Source organism: Branchiostoma belcheri, unplaced genomic scaffold, assembly GCF_001625305.1.
Source record: "Branchiostoma belcheri isolate BF01 breed outbred unplaced genomic scaffold, Haploidv18h27 scaffold35, whole genome shotgun sequence".
Taxonomy (NCBI): domain Eukaryota; kingdom Metazoa; phylum Chordata; class Leptocardii; order Amphioxiformes; family Branchiostomatidae; genus Branchiostoma; species Branchiostoma belcheri.
In genome coordinates, this window is record NW_017803965.1 from 916,040 (window position 1) to 938,327 (window position 22,288).

General features: G+C 42.7%; 2 protein-coding genes across 2 annotated transcripts in view; both read right to left on the reverse strand.

Moving 5' to 3' along the window:
- Nucleotides 1-825, reverse strand: part of LOC109475823 (homeobox protein HOX3) — a 39,263-nt gene extending 38,438 nt beyond the window's left edge. The window contains exon 1 of the mRNA XM_019776607.1: nt 733-825. The gene's annotated coding sequence lies outside the window, so the exon portion shown is untranslated. The remainder of the gene's footprint in view (nt 1-732) is intronic.
- An 8,853-nt stretch (nt 826-9,678) lies between these two features.
- LOC109475825 (homeobox protein Hox-B4a-like) lies at nt 9,679-12,631 on the reverse strand. The gene is made up of 2 exons (XM_019776612.1): nt 11,366-12,631; nt 9,679-10,984 (listed from the first exon to the last, which is right to left on the reverse strand). The coding sequence occupies exons 1-2, from the start codon at nt 11,859-11,861 to the stop codon at nt 10,641-10,643; spliced, it is 840 nt and encodes a 279-aa protein (XP_019632171.1). The 5' UTR covers nt 11,862-12,631; the 3' UTR covers nt 9,679-10,640.
- Nucleotides 12,632-22,288: the final 9,657 nt, after the last annotated feature.

Genomic DNA, 22,288 nt, shown 5'->3' on the forward strand with positions numbered 1-22,288 from the left:
GAAACTACCAAAGCCAATGTCTCTGTCTAAGAAAATATATTGCACAGTTTACCCTACCGACCCTAGTTCCCTATAGTACCCTGAGTGTTACTTAGGTGTTAGGTCGGTCGATTTTATCATACAGACGCCACTAACGCCACGCTGTAAGCCGAGAAAAGTTTCAATAAATCAAGACACGACAGTCAAAGAATTGGAAAGAAAGAAAAGCCACAAATCTTACAGAAAAAAGGGACCTAACTGACCTGTCCTGGCGTCCCAGGGAACAAATGATAAAAATCTGTTCTTGTTGACAGTATTTTGTGAGGAGTAGCGAAGCCGGCGGGCGCTCTCTTCTAGGCAGTTTTATGGTCCTATTTACAAGCCCGTGGTATTAGCGAGTCCTCGTTTATAACTTAATTGTCGGGTAGTCCTAAAGAGACCGACTTCTGTCAAACAGACGGCATTACCACCACAAACACATTCCCCAGGACACTACAGGCCGCTTGTTGGGAGAGTGTAATGACCGAGAAACAAGAGGAAGGATTCTTGCTTGTTTCCTAGGAATTTCTTGACGAGAACGTGTGTGTATTTTTCGCCTTCCACCCTTCGTTACTACAGCGTGGATTATTATGATTATGCACGGTGGTTGGAGAGATTGACAACTTCGACCAACACCTTCTGAGGACGCTGAGAGATAAATATATTCGTTAGGTGACATTTTCAAGGGCAAAAGATGCAGAAAAACGCTCTCACCTGTGGCAGTTCGGGTCTCTGGGTTGGCTTTCTTCGCGCCCAGGCCGGAATGCTAGATCGATCGGAGGAGAGACTACGATGCGTTCTGCATACGGGATGGGCTAGTCGTGCCTCGTCGGTCGCCAAGTCGTCTCAAGCCGCCAACAAGCTCCCCACGACCCGCTACCCGCCTGGAAACGCTAGAAAAGCTGGAACCTGCGTTAACACTTCCCACCAAATTGCCTTTCCCGTGGACTTATTAAACGCAGTACAACTACAACTCATTCTGCGAACGACTGAATAGCGCACTCCAAAGTGACCCCGAAATAAACACATCAAGATGTCGAGAGAAAAAAAAATCGAGGTGAGATTTTTTTTCAGTTGTATTTTTTATCTCTTTTCAGCCGAAATAAATCTCGAATTCCCATGGAATTTATAAAATTGAGTTGAACTTCTTTTAACTGATCCGTAACAGCGTACAAGGGAGTCGTTTTTGGTTGTCATGTGATACTTAAAAACCAATCATGGCACAGAACTCAGTGGTATCACCCTGCCAATGTTTGATTAATAGTTTGGTGGAAAGTTTGACATATTTTCAACCCTTTTCCCTTTAATCCCTTCCATTTTAATCACTCGCTAGCTTAAAGACGGATCAACTTTCGTATGAGATTGAAAGAAAATTTCTAAAAACGAAAGATAATTTTTGGTACACGAAATCGGTGTGTACGATAATCGATGAGTGCTTGTGTAGGTCCAACATTTTGAGGTCCCTTCGCGAGGTTTTTGTCCCAATCAACATCGCCTAAATGTTCAGCGTAAGTACATTTTTCCTCTGCTTCTGTATTCATATTAATCCGTAGGGATATGTTAATCTCACGTAAACCCAGCTAAGATTTCCTAGCTACTTAAATCAGCACGGTACGATATTAAAAATTCCCACTCACCTTCCGATGGCTACCGAATGTCACGCCAAACATGGAGGCGCCAACATGTTGGACTAGCCAACGTCAGATTCGCATCAAAATGACCCCTATGTTTCTCTTCAAAACGTCGCTAACGTTAAAAACCTCTGCATGAAAGCCTGGGTAAAATATTACGATGTAAAATAAAAATATCAGGGCAAAATATAGGCATAAAATACGGCTGTACAAGCCGAAAATTTACGGTGAACGAAACAGGATTCCTGCATTCGAGCTCGTAAATATATGGGAGACATAGGTCATGTTTATTTTGTGTATGCTTATCTCAAATATTGACTTGTTTCGCGGTTTTAAAGGCAAATAACTGTCCACAAAAGTGCCACGTTGGACCAAAGGCCTGAAGGTGAATTTTCTTTTGTTTGCAGTACTTTGTACAACATTATTTACCATTGGAGATGATTACCCCCAACAAACCCATAAACGGAAAAATCATTATCTAACGGAACTACAACACTGGCGTAGCCCTACAAACTATAATTTTCGACAAAATATAGGCGATTATTTTTTACGTAAGTGTTTGAGGCACTTGAAATGTACAACCCTTGACAAGACGGCTTTTTTGTGATAAATCAGTCTAGACTACTGCGACAGTACTGTCAATTTCGTTGGTTCATTTCAGCTTTGTGTACACACGAACTGACTGAGTCCCTAACCGAAGGCCACGTTTGACAAATACTAACGCACATTACAACGAAATTAGCGCGGGTTGAGGCTGAATATTTGGCCGGAATCGGCTCAAGACGAACGGAGCCATCTTGGTTTGGTTAAAAAGGTTCTGGCTTTAGCAGGAATTCGCGAAACCGCTGTGATTTATGATAGTAGGTGTGAAAAAAGCACGTCCTTTTAAATTACAACAAGATGCGGCCGGGACGACAACACGGCCTGGTTACTTCTGCAACGCGAAAATACGTATATCTCTCTACAAATTCTACTAAACTTCAATCCAAACACAGTGCTCAAAATTCCGGATTTATACCATTCATTCAAACGTCTGAATCTCAGTTCCCAGTTTTAGTGTTCTCGTTTTAAATGAAACGGTGTATTTCTGTTAACACTTATAGTAGTGTCGCTACGACACTAGCCATAATATAGAGATCTTTTCCCCTAAAACTCACAACAGAAGTGCCGATAATATTTAGGTTAGACCGGCTTTTTTTTCTCAACACAGCGGCTTCATTTGTAGTGATGTGTGATTTATGACTAGAAGTGTGAAAACTGGGGTTATTGTGAGGTTACCCTGGCCCCTTTACCAACAAACAACTCATCAAAACGAGAACACTCTCTGTACCAAACAACGCGAACCCTCTACGCTCCAATTCCTCCACAATAAGAGACACCACAAATTGAAATTTATAGAAATTTTGTTTGATTTCAAATTGTAAAACTTCACGGCTACCAGCCTGGCGCTTATGAACACACGAAGACACGACAAAATTTAACACTTTCTGACACATCATAAAAGAAAAATCGACTGGAACGGCTGAGAAGCAAGGGTAACAAATGAATGTAGACCAGCACTAGTTTCCTAGTGTAACAGAACTTGTTAGAATCGGTTACTTGTGACGAATAGTGAGCTGTTTATTTCTGGAAGCCGGGACCAGAAATTGGAAAACACGGAAGTTGATTTATGGTACCGTCAGCCAGTTTTAGCGTTTGAAGTTTGATCGCTGCTTCAAATCTTCGGCGTTCGTCAAAAACCGTCCTGCTATCTTTTCCACGTGGCGGTGCGGGTTGAACATACCGTGTTTTCCTATCGTTACGTTGCCCCGGTAGAATTTCAGATGCATAGGTCTGAATTTGGAGGGTGAATTCTGCGGCTAAATCGCACTCTATATGCGGACGTGATTTATTGTGTGCGATTCATCAGGCTAGGGCAAGAAAAAAAAGAAGCACACCGCTCACAGTTGACAAGTCCGTTTCTCCCAAACCCTGCGAAAAGTTTAAACTTTCCCGTTGACGTCATAAATGGAGAACGTTCGTTGGTAATGCCTGATGTAGAAATGGAGAGACGTTTTCGTTTGGGTTGAGTAGGAAGAACGGTTGTCAGATTCGGTCGCGGGAATTCTTGACTGAAATTTATGATCTCCGTGAATTTATGACCGGCCTGGTGGCGTGTCAAGTCCCCCCTGTCCATTCCGAGAGAGTAAAAAAAACACAAGTCGATTCCAACTACACCTCTTTCGCTTTCCACCCTCGTGCTTTCCAAGGCGAGAGTTCGATCGTACATGAAGGTAAATTTTCTGCCCCGTGGTCAGCCCTATTAAAACTTGTCACCCCCGCTAGCCTCAGTCAAATGAAGGAATAACAATCTGCCCACAAAACCGAAAATTCGATTATCCTAGATGAAAGTTTGGCCGATTGTTGATTTCCTGAGTGTTAGACCAGTTTTCGGGCCGGTTAATTTCAGCGCCTACCGCCAGGGAAAATTGACAACCTCGCTTTTCTTGTTGCGCAGAGGGCAAAAGTGCACGCTGAGAGAAAAGGTGTTCTTTTTCTAGGCGAAAGGTGAAAAAGAGGACAGGGAACAATAGAAGCATGTACCAAGACATAGTTCACACCCGTTGTCTATAGACGGGGCGTTACTGACCTCTGGGTGCACTGTCCCCTTTCCCTGAACCCCTCCAAACAAACGTGCAACCACCGCATGACACCAAAACCCTCATCTTCAACTAGCTTACCATACCACACTCACTCATGCATGGTCTTCTACCCTACAGCCTGCTTTTAGTAGAGACGTTCTTGCTCCTCACTGTAGCGATGTAATCTAAGTCTAAAGAAACATAGCAGTACATTTGGACCTGCCCCGAAATTCAATAAAACTAGTCTACTCTACAGCATGAAATTTCTTAACTCCGTGATATGGAAAAACAACAGTTAAAACATTTTATGTTTAAAAATATCTTTCTAAATGGAAGAAATACGGTTATACTATCGTCAGATTTACCAACAAATGGCTTGAAGCTGAGCTTAATCCCCAAACGGAGAAAGATCAGGGGGATCTCGAAAAAATGGTCTAAAAATAAACAATTCCAGATTCACCCCCTCCGGTTGTGGATATACACGACAAGGCTGTGGTGTGGGCTTTACGAGTTTTGGAGACATTCCCATATCTGATTTACCTAAGAGAAGAGGTCAGACACCCTTTCAAACAGCAAACAACCTTCTCCCATCGCCTACAGGGCGCACACGGAAAGAGTCTTAGCTTTTATTTTCTTAGAAGTCGTGCAATTGGGCCTGGCGAGACTAAATAATGGCGGTAATGCACACAGAGGACATGCCCTCTCGCGGTAGGGTTGGAGAGAAAAATCCCTGCGGTTGTTTCCTGAAAAAGCAATCTGATTTCAAATGCTAGCCGTGAGTCAGAAATACCCTTCCCCAATGTCACCTCCCAACCTCCGAGCCGACTTGAAAGGAACAGGGAACAAAACTTCAGTACTGAAAACGCACTTGAAGGTCTGTCATGCTCGGAGGGGGAGGGGCAAAGGACTTGATGGGTTGTCGGTGGAAAGATGCTTGTCTACCCGTGTGAGGAAACTGTCCCCGTGCGATACCGGTAAACCACGACAAGCTACGCGAAACGTCGAGATTTGACGTCTTTCTGTTTAGTAATAAGATTGAGGGAAGGAGCTAGAAGGAGACAGGAGTTAATGACTTGCAGCATGTGAGGGGTGAGACAGTTGCTATAGTAACGGCAGACGATAGCCATCCTTCGGGTAACCCCGCCCGTCAAAACAGGCTTGGGTTTCTGTCGTTCTGCGGGCCCTGCTCACGGACACAGCCACACTACCCCGGCTCCCTGCCAGCTTGAAAGAGTCGCATTTCACCATTGGAATGACAACGTGTGGTCCACAACCGTCCGGCAAAATTATTTCAGTCAGACTTCTGAGAGAGAGTGATTCTGTCTCCATTGTAAACCCAGACTTGGATATCTTTAGTAAAAATAAAAACAAAACCCAACAACACATCTTTGCAAAAAATCATTAAGCTCAAATCTACCACATTTCTACAATTACAAGGAAACTTATTATAGTAGATTTCAAAGTGTAGCCACTTCCAAGCTTTTGTTCACATTTAAACGCAAAATTATAAATTTAATCTTTGCACCAAAAAGAACAAAAATGCAAGTTGAAAGGTACTTTTAGTGATCCATTTAGGCTGTAAATCATAGTAAGTAAAAACAAGCTCCGAGCATATAGTTTGATTTAAAAGATGTAAGTGCAATAAAGCTTATACTTCGAAACAGAAAAGCCTGAAGCGGTGAATAAATTTTGTGAGACTTAATAAGAGTGTCTAGGTCTGGAAAAATACTACAGTCTCAAGAAATATCCACACACAAAGGAATCGAATCCTCAGACAAAGACTTCTTTCTCAACACGTTTCAGACGCTTTTAAATTCAGAACAATAAATGGAAGTTCTCTATTTTTGAGATGGGTCATTCTGGGGTTTAAAAGCCCATAATTTAGCGCTAGTTTAGAGCAAGGTCAGTACTGTGAGTTACGGCTTTCGCTAAAGGATTTGAGGGCAATTGTTTAGATGTCACAACCTTGTCCTTCTATCGCCCGATGTCTTCATGCAAATCAACAACAAACGTTCAGAACAACATCAACGAATCTTCCTGTAGTTTTCACCCGATGTTGGTAAAATTGACTGATCTGTGTGATATAATTTGTCAGGAAGTATACACATCATAACAGTGATCTCGTTGTTAATTTTGGCCGCGTCTTTTTTGGCCCGGTTGTAGACAAAATGATTTTGTCCATTGTGTGAAATCTACGGGGTTCCAGGTCTAAAGTACTGCACGGAAAAGCCACCATATGGCGTGAAATATAGCATGTATATACCACTAAAATATAGGAGGATCTATGTACTGATATTATGAGTCTTATGGAGCTTTATTCCGTGAAATATCGCGAAACGTTTGGTGGATTTTGAAAAGAGACGGTTCACAACACTACCATTGTTCGCGAAGTCTTTTTCTCCCCCTTGTTACGAAACGCGATATTTCCGAGTCAGGGAGAATCTTTGTACCCTTTTTTTCAGGTTAAGTTGTTGTATTTCCGAGTAGTTTGGCCTTTTGGCTCCTTCCGTGTTTAACCAAAACAAGAAAACGGTGGTTTAAGCTATTGCAGTACTTGACATCTATCCAACAATTGGCACGCTTACAACTGTAACCGTTCATCCATTCTAGTCTCCCACCTTCACACCGTGATCATTTATTACACAAACGAAATAATGTCTCCTAAAAAATGGTGAAATGTAAGATTCTCTCCGGTGATTTTAATAACGGGGAAAATTAAATTCAGCAGGAATGAGATTTGATTATGAGTTTGGGAAGCGCGGGTTTTTCGCCGTGCGGGTTGGTAGGTAGATAGTCATATATCACTAGCGTGGTGGGGGATACCCCAGCCGTTTCCAACAGTGGCTTTCGTCACTTTATAGAGATTTACGGAGCTAGTACACACGTAGTTAACCCTACAAGCCAACCAGGCTCTGAACCCGCATCATTCTTGTAGAAAAAGAGCGATATTTTACTGGAAAACGGCGGCGATTTGAAAACGGGATTTCGGGCGAACGCTCTTCGCTCGCGCCGATTTCTCTAACAATTTCAGACCGCCATTTTTCTTCCTGAAATTTACAAGTAATTCACACTTCCAACACACAAAATCATATTGCACAAATATCTTGTTAATATTAAGGACAATATTCTAAGAAATCAACGAAAACGTATTTAGGAATTAATCTAATATTGTTGTTGTACATAAGACGGGGAAACACAAGTTAATTTCGTCCTCATTCTCAAACGTTTTAGAATCAAATATTTTTATACACAGTCGCACAAATAAAATCTTCCTGCACATTTATCAAATATGAATTTTAGATGTAGAATATGTTTGACAAATCGTTATTGTAATAATTCTAATGACAACTCATGTTCGTTATTTCTTGTGAAATAAATGTCAGATATCTAGAATAATAAATTGTGCGCATCTTTCTTTATCCCCTACCTGCTTAGTACTGAGAGAACAAAGAGACTTGTTTCTTTTTTGTTGTGTGAAGAAAAATCGCGGCAATTATCGAAGGTTAGGACGGTATAAAGTAGCTAAGGAAACGGTTAATAATTTAGCCACAAAAGCTCCAGGCATAGATTGTAGCGAGCAATCAGAGGAAGATATTTCTTGAACTGATTTTTTTTCGGGTCTCGTCTGGGCGCAAAACGCTCTCATTTCCTAGCTAAATTACACGGCGTATATCTCACATCTACTAACATCCATCAAAAAGTCAATTTTGCCAAGAAACCGCAGGGTGAGTAAAATCTGTAGGATCAGGGTGTAAGACTGGGTATGTAGAACGCGGGCGCGCGGCAGGGTTGAGTGATACATTTCTCAGTGGTTTGTCTCCTGGATCCTCGCGGTGTCAGGAAATGACGATTTTGTTCCCGTTACATTAAAAGAGATAAGCTATAAACACCCTCCAGCAGTCTACACGAAACTCATAAATCGCATGAATCTCAATAATAGTGAAGAAATATTCCCCGACAACAGCGCCGTTTAGAGTAGATGGGAAAATACGCGACCGTCTGCGTTGGTTACATCTGAGTTTTAGTCGGGTCGTTTTTAACACTGAACGCCTAACGTTCTAGCCACAAACTGCAGGAACAGACGGTGTCAAGTGCGGTAGTTATACTCCATAAAAACGCTCGTAAAAATGACTACAACAAATTTATGTCCACATTTGTCAAGGCCGGCCGTAAACCAAGGCTTGGGGTTTCCCCGGCTAGTGGAGACAATACTTGTTGGCACTTTTTTCTTTCTTCGAACGAAATCGGGTGGGTAGAGTTATTGGGGGTTTAAAATTAAGCCTAGTTCGGTTCCTTGCTTGACTTGGCAACGGAGGAAGACATTGGAAAACTACTGAAGCAAAACCACGGGTCTTTCAAGGGTCCTTGAGTTGTTCTTGTCGTTAAAAAGGACTTGCTTTCTACTAGCGACTGGTCCTCGCGCTATGGACCACGGGTAGCGCTCTTCAGTGCGACCTCTCGGTGAACGTTTGAAACTTTCAGCCCTCATTTCCCAACTCATTCGTCAGGAAGTATTACCTAAGCCTGCTCGCCGGAGAGACAGACCGGCTTTAGAGTTCTCTAGCCGGGATTCTCAACTATTTATGAACACCAAAGGCCATGTTTCTAATGGATAATCCACCCTCTTAACTTGGCGTAATTAGCTCGGGAGCAAGGAGACTTAACCGAAGGGGAGCGGGGGTAATATGGTCGTTGTAAGTATCGACTTGGTGAGTTTGCCGCCATAAATCAAGAGTGTCGGCTGGAACAAGCAATATTACCCCACTCCCCTGCCGAAAAGGCCCCACCAAAGTCTAACCACGGTTTTCAATAAGTTTCCAATTTAAAGAAACTGACAGCTTGGGTTGCAATTGACACCAGGCCGGTCTGGGGTTGCTCCCAGTATTGATACCGGGCCGCTATTTTCTCCTTCACCTAACACGGATCAATACTTGATAAAAAAATCACCCACAAAAACTCCTGAAAAAAAAACACAACACAGACAACACAAACTGGATGTAAACTAAAGCAGCTGCAAGAAAATTGGAGTTTGCCGGAAGGCGGTTTAGATGGTAGAGATGTCGCGTTTATTACTAGATAGACATCGACACTTTCACTAGCGGAGTGTTTGGGAAAACTGATTGCAAACTTGGCTAAATTACACTAGAGATAGGAGTGTTAACTTTCCAGACACTGTCGCGGAGTTAAATTTAGGAGGGCATATTACTTGCGAAGTAGGTTAGGAGAAGCATGACCAAGGTGTAACGTTGAGTGGAGATATATTAATCATACTCATAAATCACCCGTTGTAGTTAACCTTAATGATAAATTGTCATTTAGTCGACCTCTGACCTTAACTGCCATGGTAAACGACGCGGTTTGAACATGAAGGCAGTTACAACAACACACACAGACGTCAAGTGTTTCAGATAATTTATTAGATATTAGCAACACAGGGGTGGGATTTCTTCAAACATGTCACGGCTCTTCTTTACTCCTGTTACTTTGGGCAACCCTCCTTGTTACGTCATAAGACAGAATCAAATGGCATTGGCACAAACAATAGAGAGATGGAGAGAGAAGTAGCAAAACGACTACAGCATAATTTAAAACACTAATAATACATCGGGATCACACAATCATAATAATAATAATAATCATAACAGATTCACATACAAAGCTCATCAGAAAATATACAACGATTGTATTCTTAATATAACCCTGAGACGTTTTTTTGGTAACATTATTGTGCATTAATATGACTTAGGTATACAACTTTTTTTGTTCACGAAATCCATGCGTTTGGTCTGAATGCGATCTACATACTTAGTGAAATCTAGACACACAGGTGGAAATTCCCTAGGTACTAGGTGTCGCTTGCACCAGAGTGAAAAAGGACACCGGTGGAAATTATACGCTTACTATACAGTCTTTGGCTAAGAATTGGGCAGCAGGATAGGATAATAGACGGTAAATGAAGTACAGGAACACACACGCACACACACACTCACATCGATACAATGTCCAGATGACGGATAGACTCGGACAAAAGGATCTCACTCGTACACGTGTTACTACTACATATGATGGGGTGGGGTGGGGGGCTCTATCGTCCATATGATACAGTACACTCCTCTCTTATGTATTGCAAAAGCCCCTCCTATTCTCTACCGCTACAACGCCAGGGGACACATATACACAACTTTCCTAATAATTTACACTCGGCTTGTTGTGAAATATAAATACTTCAACTCGTATAATAATAAATACTGCCTCGTCTCAGCTCCAATATTTTTTTCGGGAGGAGAGAGAAAGAATGTTGCTGGTACTCGATTTTTTGACTCCGGTAATTTTGTTTTGGAGAAACTCACGGTTGAAAAGGATGGTAGTGTTAGAGTTCTATCATGCCGTGTTCAGAGACGATACCCTGAGATACCCCGTGGTGGTTATGCCGTACTACTGAGCTGTTGTTACCGGCTGAACCGCCGCTCGACGCCGAAGAAGACCGGGTCTTGGTGTTGGGGAGCCTGTTGTCCTTCTTCCACTTCATCCGGCGGTTCTGGAACCAGATCTTGATCTGTCGCTCCGTCAGTCCCAGAGAGTGTGCTATCTCTATCCGTCGCCTCCGCGTCAGGTACCGATTGAAGTGAAACTCCTTTTCCAGCTCCAGAACTTGTTGTCGAGTGTACGCTGTCCGGGACCGCTTGGAGTCCTGGCCATTGTACGACGTGCTGCCTATAGAACAAACACATAGCAGGCCGGTTAGGGCTCCGCCACACACACACACACACACACGCGCGCGCGCGCTCGTACACTCTACGTACACGTTACTACCGACTACAGACCTTAGTAACGATCTGGCACGGACATAAACATTCACATAAAGCTACCCGGGGCTACACTTCAAGTCCAACCGTGCCCCCATTTAAAGATGAACGGAATGGCTGTTCTGTTCCAATGTGACTTTGCTTACGATAATAAAACATGTCATTACGACTTTGTACCATAAAATTTATGGAGAACATAATGGTTTGTCTTGCGGTGGGTCCACGCGGCGCGAGGTACGGTTGTGTTTACAGCGACAACGTGGAGGGAGAAGGTGGGGAGAGTACGTACCTGTGTTGGAGTGGACTTTCTTCATCCAGGGGTAGACCATCGGGACTGTGGGCGGACCGTTGGACGGAGGACTGCCGCCGTCGGAGCCCGTGGTGGTGGCGGTGGTGGAGGTAGCAGGAGGAGGAGGAGGCGGTGTCGGTTGGCTGGGGGCTGGCGGCGGGACGTTGTGGTTGTGTTGTACCGTACTCAGGGTGGCTGTCGGGCGGCTGTGCGGCGGCGGCGTGTCCGGTCCCGGCGCGGGTCCCGGGGCCTGGCCGTGGCTCGGCTGCGGCGGTGGCACATTTCTGGCGGCCTGACTTACATGGTTGTACGACGACTCCGTGTACGTAGCACGCTGAAACGCCGCCGGCCCATAGTTCTGAGCGCGCTGAGGACTTGGCGTACCGTAGTAGTCAGGAATTTGACTCGGGATATAGCTATTTTGCGAGTATTCTTCTACGGGGGGAAACTTTGGGTCAACGTAGCCAGAGTTCATCAAGAACGAACTCATGATCATTAATTTCTAGGGTGGAAAATAATAATTTTTCTGGTGTTGTCGTATTTCTGTTATGGTCAGCCCTCCCCCGAGCTGTCATCTTGTCTTGGCGATCCCACCACGTGACGGCGGCGCCCAATCAGAGAGCGGCTCCGTGACCTATAGTTAGCATGTGCAGTTTGATGGATAGGGCCCTACTCCTAATGGCTTCGCTTCGAATGATAAATACTTTTATAAACGGTTTGTTGACGGGGGTTCTGTGGTCACCTCGTGTTCGGCTTGATCTCACTTGACCTTAACTAAAAAGATACCATTCCTGCGGCATTTTTCCCGCTTCCCACAAACATTACAACTCACAGACGCCTGTCGGGGCGCCCCTGTATTGAGGCAACGCTCGTAGTTGTCACAGCTAATGCAACTCGGCACTTGGAATCGTTTGCGCACTTCTCACAGACCCATAGCGCACACAATGGACTAAATCAAGCCGCTGTCATCAACCAGGGTCAAAACCCTTCTTCCTCTACCCTTCACTACCGCAAAACACTGACACAACGCAGAAAGAAAAAAAGAACGACTTGACAACTTAACTTTGTCCATCATTCTACCTAACTCCTCCCTCTTTCTAATCACCACTGAGGACAGGCCCAAGGACACAGTCCACATAATTCAGAAAACTTCCACCGCTTGGACCGTATCAACTTACAGCGCTACTGACCACCTCACTGACCACCCTGGATACTTGACCATCCTAATTCCAGGACAGTCGTCTCCTTTATCCGACTCATGGTCAGACAGTTGTGTCATCTTGAATGACTCCGTCCGTGTGTGTTTGTATGAGGAGATATGTACATTATGGGTGCAGGCTTGAGGACAGTTACTTTGTCTTCCAACCACGTTCTGTCTAGGACCTTTGCAAGGTTGAAACGTTCAGCTACCCAGCGTGACACAAGTCTCCTTCAAACCCCAAACAACTTACTTCACAACCCAAACCCAGCTCAAACCTATACTCGTTCCGATTTGAAGAGAAATATTTCCGTCGGTGGTGGTTTAGAAACAGCTGTGGTCGCTGGGGTGATGATGTTAGGTTTCCAAATGCTATTTTCAACACAAATACGCGTTCTAAAAACTGCCTTCAACTTTAAACTGTCACTGTGCCAAGTTTTGTTAGGAGAATAAAAAAAGTCTAGTTATTCGTTATGTGCACTGAAATTCTTTTTGCTGAGGAATAAGTATAACTGATATAGCTTTTAAAATCATCTAAGCTAGGATGTAATTATATAGACACATTAGACTCTGTGTTTATAAATCAAAAACACCGTTTTGTGGTCAAACCCCAGAGAAGTACGAAACTGATCGAAGAAATAAAAATATATCGGCCAATAAATTTCCAAGGCTGTAATTTTTCAAGCCTTAAATGGTCCTCAGAGGAAGTTATAAAAATCTACTAACCGTCGTTTGAAATGCATCAGAACTACGAAGCTGTTTTTCGTAACGATTACAATTATTTGTAACAATTAAAAACATTCTGTATAGTCCTTTTGAGGGATACTGACTCAAAGGGATGAACGGATTAAAATATATCAGTTGCCAAGGCTCCAATTTTCCTTTACTAAAACGTAACAAAGCGCTAACAGTTGTCCTACAGCAAAAAGGGAGGGGAATTGGGCATAATTTCCCACTCACAGTTTGAGATTTAAATAGAATCTCTTATTAGAGAGAGAGATGGCTAAAGCTGCCAAGTTGATTTGTTCGTTCGGGAGTGATTTTGTGTAGCTGCGAGCGGTTTTTGGATCGATCTCTCTCAATCAGTTGGCCATGTTACCCGCACTTGCAACTATCATTGCGTTTAATTATAGGTACTGCTTCAATTTCTCCATCTCCCAATCTTGTTCTTTCACGGGCCGCCGGTATCTAGAGGGCATCTCGGCAAAATGGAAAGTCGCCAAGGTACCAGAGCAAGTCGAACTTTTCAACTCTCAGAAACTTGCCATTGTTTTCGTACGGTTGAATGCGTTTGAAACCCAATTCCTTTTCAAAAGGGGGGCCTTCTGTACAAATACGGCGGCACTAAACGACCGCTTTTACGGAAGTTTTAACTCCTTTTGATGAAGTTCCACTAATTATTCGGCTTAAATTAGAGCAGTTTTGTAATCTTACGTATCTGATGAGATTTTGGACCACAAATGGTTTGCCAAGCAGTCGTCCATCATGAAAATGGTCCCTCTGAAACCGGGGTAGAAAATTGGACATCTAACGACCAAGGAACCGGTTTCATCACTCGCCGTATCTCTCCGAACACTTTTAATGGTGTGTTTTCCTGACAAATAGCAGTAATTATTTCCCCCAACTTCCGCTTTTCCCTGAAGCATTTCTTGAGTCCTCTCTCTCTCGTCCCGACAACCTGGTATTAGAAGTCCCTGGTTCGATTCCCAAGCGCTGGTCAGGTCACAGGCTACATTATACCTGCAGAAACGAATTTGTGACGTGGATACCTCACACAAATTCGGATCTACAGGGTACATATAGACTATGAACATAGCGTGATTTTTCTGGCCCGGTCTCCGGTAGTGTGGTCTGACAAGAACCGGTATCTGCGTCTGGAAAGTAAAATTAATTAGCAGGTCGTGGCCAGGCGGTAACCTCTTCTTAACCCTGTTCAATATACATGTAAATCTCCCGGCTCGGTAGAGCACGGGGGAAACCCCCCCTCTCACCCTTACAATGTCATTTTCACCAGCAAATAAATCTTCACAAGTGGACAGAATCAAACACACAACCCCCCCTTCTCAAATCCACCACCAAACCTCACTCGTCCCTTGACAACTTTCTCCCTACAAAGTTGATGATCGCAAGCTTCCTGCCTATCGATTGGTTTGGAAAACAAACGGCGGTTCTGTCCAAGCCAAGCTGGGAGTCGTGACCCCTCTTTTCCTTGTATTTTACAGGTGCAGAGAAGAACTGGTGTGTGGACCAGTCAAACCTGGGACACGACAAAAAACATCGATCCAGTCACCCCCACAACGACTCTTCCCAGACAAGCTCTTCCTGACGGATGAAAATGAAATGATGTGACTGCTGCAGAGATAAGAACGCTCCTCGCCCTGCCAGGCCGATGGTATATAGGAAAATCCTTTCATATCTAGATGGAGAAAACAACACAGGCTTTCAACCGACCTGTCTTTCTCGTCACATGATTGACAATGTGAAACCGACAAGGTGTCAGTTTTTCCAGCCAGGGCAAAACTCCACACAATACTTCTGAAGCGACCTTCTCTGTGTAGAAGAGAGATAACGGTTCGGAAGAAAGGACAGTAAAAAGACATCGACATTATCTGTTCCGAGTCGCTATTACTTTAGACCCCCTACTTGGAGTTGAAAAACGACGCAGTTGTGAGAAAAAAGTACTAGGGTTGGGTGATGGTTAGAAAGATGCAGATTTCAACCGCCCCGATGTGCAACTGGAATTCCCTATGTTAATATTTCCCTCAAAGTGTCTGCGAGCAATAATTTCCAATTCTACAAGGGGACTAATGCACAAAAGATTACATTTTCATTACTTGAGCCATTTGTCATTTCCGAAGCGTTGTTCGAATCCTCGTTCTCCGAAGACTACCGGAGCACTCTCTAAATTGCGTTTTCACTCCCAAGAAATGTTGACAGTGACAATGACATTTCCATCTGGAATTCTTTTCCATTTCTTGGCTCCTACTTCAGGGGAATTTGGGCTGTTGTATTCCAGACTACTTGGCTAGGCCTGAACCCCTACGGCGCATTATATTCAGCCATCCTCATAAAGTATTACGTTTTATGGTCTTGTCTAACCGCGAAACCATAAAATGTGACCTCGCTTGTGACCTCTCTAGTAGGAAGGTATCTGTAGGGGGATGGGTCTAGGGGACTAGAGGTCTACAATAAACCATTATGCCCATAAATTTTCCTTTGTTAAAAGCTATCCTAAACCGAAATATAATCTAACCGCAGTTCTATCACATCCTTGCAGTTGTCGGGAGTTATTAATATGCAGATCACGTCGCTATTGTAAGGACGGAAGAATATAGGACTGGATGGTATAACAAGATTATCAGAGTTAGGCGTGCATTACTCAATTCCAATACCACGCAGAATATTCTCATCTCTATTCCCTTTTCTTAACGCTGAATACTTCTGAAATCATTTCAGTTTTGTATATTTTTGTATAAAATGCACATTTTCTGCTCTCACAGAAATCACGAAATATGATATTGAGTTTGATGTAAGGAAACATGTTTGGGCTCGTTGGAGTTTTTTTTATTAGAATATAGTTGAATAAAGAAAAATGAGAGTGAAAAAGTGGTGTGGTGTGTTATGAATAAGTTGTGTGCGTCCATATTCATGTGTGAGTTGTAGCGTTAAGATCAGGGCATATGTGAGAGGATGAAGGATGCATAGGCCGCAAAGGTGAAGTCACACTTATGAAGGTTTTATTACCATAAAAAACGGCCACAGCGCCGGACCAACTCTCCGTATTTCGATGTCTGCAAATAGCGAGGTTTAACATTACACCAGCAGGTTGCGTGGCGAGTGGCTATCGCAGCAGGGGCTGGACCTGCGGGGCAGTGGTCATCTTTTGACCGCTTGAAAAGTTGACCATCGTAGGGAAACCACCTGCGTCAATTTAAGCCCCCAGATTTTGATAAATTGTTCCTACCAATTTTTGCCATGAAAAAATATAGTAGTTTCAAAGGACAGGGGTGAGCCCTCAAGTAAGATAGATTGAGAGCATATACAGGGCATATACATGATAAAATGTTTGTCCAGCATTTCACAAAGAAAAACACAGCCACAACTTTAACACACATTGTTCCTTTGTAAACATCTTCATTTATATGCTCGTACTGTACCTGACACGCAATGCTGGAAACTTAATTCCAAACGCACGATATACAATTTACATCCCACGAATACATACATAAATAAATTGTCCGATCGTGTAATATGTCTTTACCGAAAGCAATCTATCTTATTTTCATATCTGCGTACGTTTCTGGCAAAGTGTAATTATATCATTACGTCTAAACTGAAATGAGAAAGAACGTAAGGCGTTCTCAGTGTGGTTTTAATGGACGCTTTTGTTGTGGAGGTAATATTTGTGTTGTGGAGTTCAGAACTGATACGGGTCAACCCTAGGACATGTGTGCGGTATGGGTTCGTTTGGGCACATAATCAATGAACGGATTGCACCACGACGGATTATTCCGGGGTGAAAGTTGAGCAAATTTTGTCAGAAATTGCAACATAAATCATCTGGAAGGCAGGGTTAGGGCTACGGGGGCAAGGGGACACCGAGTCGAGCAGAGAGAAAACAAAAAGATGTGGAGCGTGCCTGGATGCAGTATTGCTACCCGGTCAACTGTGGGTCACCTCTTCATTTACCAGAAACAAAATCTCGGCAAAACTGACACGCACCATCACAAAAACCGGCACAGAAAATTACACAACATTTCAATCACCCACACTCACCCACACCAGACACATTAACACAGAACAACTAACCATTTCCCGTAATGGAGAAAATAATGAGATCCCTAATTAGAAAATTATTGAATAGAGAAAGGTGGCAATAGCACCTACGCTGGAAAACATTAGCCAAAAAACATCAAAAGGTTTTTCTCTCTCTCTCTCTCTTGCAGAATAATTTATAGGGGGCTAGCAAGAGGTTGCCACTGCATTTTGAGAGAAAGCTTGATAGGAAAGGACGGGTTTACAATAACTATTTATATCAGACAACTTCTTCTAACTACGTGATCAATCTGTAAGGTATCGGGGTAGGGAAGAGTGTTAAGGGCGACCTTAAGGTGGCAAATCTGTAGAACTTGATTAGGAAGAAGAGCTAGGTAGAGTGGATTAGGACAGGGAATTGAGTTGGCAAAGATAAAACGAAAATAACAACTATCTGAATTTGATCACACACACAGACACACACACACACATAACACACTAGTACTGTATATAAGATATACACAGTTACTTACATAATTTTTAGCTTAAACAGTCTATAAGAACAAGGCTACAAATACACTGTAATAGAAATATGTCATAGATAAAAAGCCAAGGCAAAACAGTGTTAGAATACCCTAAAATTAAACATTGTGTTGTTACAGAACTACACTTCGAACTTCCACCACTGAGGTACATTCATGTGTGTGTCACACAAGGTATATATAAAACTATAATATTATACATCTTAACACAAGTTTGGACCAGCTATATTCGAATTTCTGAAGCACAGACAATAGAGAGAAATGTTTCCCAGAAACAAACAGAGGAGAGAAAAAAAACAACGTCGTCTGCAAATGGACCACAACCGAGTATGTGACTACAACTGACGAGATGTACACACAACCACTAGAACAACACAGCCCAACTTTCACTCTGACCCCCGAAACAATAGGCGATCTGTCCGACAATACAGCTGAAAAAATCCACCACCAAACAACTCCCTACACTCCCCTAGTATCACACAGTATCAACAGAGACGGTATTTCTGAAATCTAGCGCTGTTTTGGAAGTAGAAAACCTTACCGAATGTGTTGTTGTCTGTAGAACGGTCATGGCCGACTGTCTCTTGCAGGTGAAAGTCCGCCCAATGTCTAGACTGTGGGTACACAGAGCAGTGACAAGCTCTCATAAATATCAGGTTAATCACAATTTGTAGGGAGAGAAACTGGACGGAAAGCCTGTGGTAGGAACAGAGGTGTTTGTTTTGTTTTGAGAGCTGTTGTGTGTTAGAGAGAGGGGGGAGATAGAGACAGGGTGGGACCCGTACGGGGTTGTGCCAGGCCACGGAGATTACAGAAGCGGCCATAAAACCTCTAACGACCGCGCCAACTGCGAGTAAACATACCCGCTTTACGGGCTTTTCCCACCACTCTAAACACCATCCGACACGACTTGTACACATGTTGAACACTTGTGAAGGTAGGGAGTGAAAAATGAGCGAGTTTCTGACCATAGAGACGTCTGGAGAGGCTACAGATTGCACAGAATGCCTACAGGTCCCTAATTTATCTCCCGCTATAGGGGATAGGCCATAAATCGGCTGGGATGAGAGTAGTAAACGCACACAAAAAGCCTTCTGACACACACACACCACTCATAACAAACAGTTGGTACCAGTTCGTACGGAGTAGAAACTCCTGTGTCTGGCTGGGACTAAAAACTGAAGCAGTGTACCCAGGAAAGCAGCGACATGGCCGACCAATGGATTTAGTGAGTGACATCTAGAGGAGTAGGCTCTATATACAGGTAATTATTCTTCTATTGAGCACATTAAAGTTAGTCTGTGACCGCCACGTAGTAACTACCAAAAATTCCACATTGTTTTCTGTATGATTAACTCATTTTTCATATAACAAAATCAGACAGAGGACCTAGGTAAAACTTGTTAAAACCTAAGACATTTTGGTGCCCCCCTCCCCCATAGCTCCGAACATAACGACAGCGATTCCTCAGCTTGTGACAACAGATAGACCAGTTTATCATACGAATAAAGACGCGAACTAACACCAACCTAGAAGTAAAGTATTCTTAAATTAATAAACATCTCTCACAAAGCGATATACGGTACTGAAATTGCTGTATTAATTCAAACTTCCGTTCAAAAACAAGAAATTTAAACTTTAGGACTAGAAATTAAGAAATCCTAGACTTAAAAGACAGCAACCTTTGTTAGGTACCTCCTAATAGATTTACGACCGCAAGTAAAAATAGCCTTCGCTAAAAAGGTCCAGGATTACTGTGATTTTTTCCCTCCCTTTCTAAGAAAAACAAATCCTACAGATCAGAAATAGAGCCGAGCTAATTTGGTACGGAACCCGCGCTACTAAATTTATAACCTTCTTCCTTAACAGTTATGTCAGACCACACAGATTGAGAACTCTGAAAAATTTTGTACACAAAGCATAGAATTTTTGAAAACAAAATAAAGCCTAATTGTTGAGGTCTCATTTATCTGGCTGTTTAAAGGAGCTAATTAACAGGTGTTACTTGTTTGAGCTGGGCGAAAATTGGGGTCCAATCTCGCACCTTTGTGACAAAAAAACTGGTGCTAGAATTCTCACACGCCATCTAAAATCGACAAGAAAAACTCGTCAGTTTAAACGAATTAAAACCAGCTGAAATAGGCAAAGAAACTGACTAAAAATCGTCTGTAATTAGCTCTATATACACAACTCGTGAGTCAACTGTAGCATAATTTTGCGCATGAAGAGCTTATAGAAATTACTGTCTACAATTTCGTTGAAACAAAGACTTTAAGCCTTTGTGAGATGTATGAATTATGTAACACGAAGTATGAGAGATATGGATTAATATAGACGGTGCAATATGACCACTATATTCAATCTGGAAATGCACTTGAAAATGAATTATAGCGCAAACGAAGGCCAAATTACACACCATATATCTACTATTTCAACAACAAACGGTAAAACAGCTGGAAATATATTAAGAAGTTCTCCATTATGCCAAAAAACTACCACAGAGGCCAGAGAGCCGTTTCCGATGTAGTATAGTGGAGGAAAAATGTTTAAAATTAGACTGTTGTCGTTTTGGCGCGGGAAAGTGACAAATCCAATATGGCGGCCCAACGTTGAGAGAAAGTCAACGAAAGAATCGCAATGTTAGTCCAAACAATCTACCAGGAGTAAAATCATGACAGAACATCCCCTTGAAAATAGTTTTCCTCCAAAATGGGACCTTAAATACCCGTAGGTAAGCCTTGAGGGGCTCGAAAAACTAGAAATATTCATGAAGCAAGGCAGAAATACGCCTGGGTGTCAAAGGTCACATTGGCTTCAAACCTGCCCGTCACTGTAGTCGCTGCAAACTTTGATCATTTTCTACGGGAGGCCAAACATTCCATCGACCCTGCTCACCTAAGAACGGCCCCGACGCCTTCCCTCCCCAGAAGTATTGAAAATCTTTCACCGCGGCTGATATTTGCGCCCCACGATATGACAAAGAAGGCGACCCTTGTGCTAGGGGTGACTCAAACGTTCCAAACGGGAAATCTATTTCTCCCAATGCCGCGACACAAATTTACAGCCTTCGGTGGAAACCCCTTCTCCCTAGGGTGGAAGAATTGTCAAGTTTCCGTCGTATCTAAGCCACAAAAACCGCGGTAGTTCGCACGGAAGTTAGGAGAAGAACTCGAAAATAGCACATTTCTGGCCACGTTGGAATGGCTTGATTTACTTCAGGGTAAAAGGTCATACTAAGAGTCACGAAACCCAAGTGAGCAAGCGTCAAAACAAAGTCTAGACATGACCTACCACGCTTGCCACTTGCTCAAAAATCACTGGAAAAATCGTAGAATATATAAGAAGCCAACTCGCGGGGGTAAAATAAGGGATAGAGGTAGGTACCTTGGGGTTTTTAGTGCAGCCAAGAAGTGCGGTTCCAGACAAATTTTCTCCGATTTCAAAGTGCGGTGAAAAACTGGGCCGGGCGCCAGGACAGTTCCCTTTGTGACCACAATGATATATATATTTTCTGGAACGTTAAAATGTGTGAATTCTGGCACCTTGGTTCTCTTCAATAGAATCTGGGCGAGACAGAGACTATAGCGCCGTAGGCACGAACATACAGGACAAGGGAACAACATACCTCGCAGTCTACTGGAAATGTTAGCCAGGAATACTCCCAAATATTACCTCTACTTCACACACTTGTGTTGAGCTGACTTCCGCTGTTGACACTGACAGTGCAACTGAGTAACCGACAGAATTTAAAGACCATAAAACGAAGTAATTAACACAGAAAACATGACACAAAAAAGACTGTTGACTAAATGTAATCACCACAAGGGGAATTCAAAACAAGCTCATATGTTCAAGCAGAGGTTAAAATGCTAACGGTGAAGGTTACAAATCTCTCTCCTTTTTTGATTTATGGTAAAAATGACTAATTGAATGTGTTACCGGTGTCAGATTTAAACGGTGGACATTAACCTATATACGAGAAACTGTGTGAAGAAAAATTACTGTTGGGCGTTTTAAAACTGTTAAAATTCTGTGCTACACACTTAATATAATATCCTACTGATATCGTAGTTTTTCTCAGATATTTTGAATGTTACAAAATTCAAGAAACGAATATGTATATAACAACTTATGGTAGCGAGTTTGTAAATATACCGTCATCTCTAACATATTGGTAATATTTGATAAAACAGATTTTCTGTGTAAAACGTTGCCTAAAAAGGGCAACGGGGTTAATTTTAAACCTCAGTCCCGCTAAGTATATAAATCACCAAACGGCCAGTATATACAAGTATATAAATCCTCCTAAACTAAGAAATACAGAAACGAAATGTTGGCTTATAGACCACTGAAAGGTAATTAATAACAAATAACTGGCATTTTGTAAGATGGTGGTAAAGTACATAAGTTAACGAGAAGAAATGTTCA

Bases quoted from the DNA above. Each gene is read 5' to 3' on its own strand.
- LOC109475825 (XM_019776612.1), bottom strand. From the start codon at position 11,861: ATGATCATGAGTTCGTTCTTGATGAACTCTGGCTACGTTGACCCAAAG. The intron at 10,985-11,365 runs GTACGTACTCTC...TTTGTTCTATAG, and splicing joins GAAAGTCCACTCCAACACAG to GCAGCACGTCGTACAATGGC.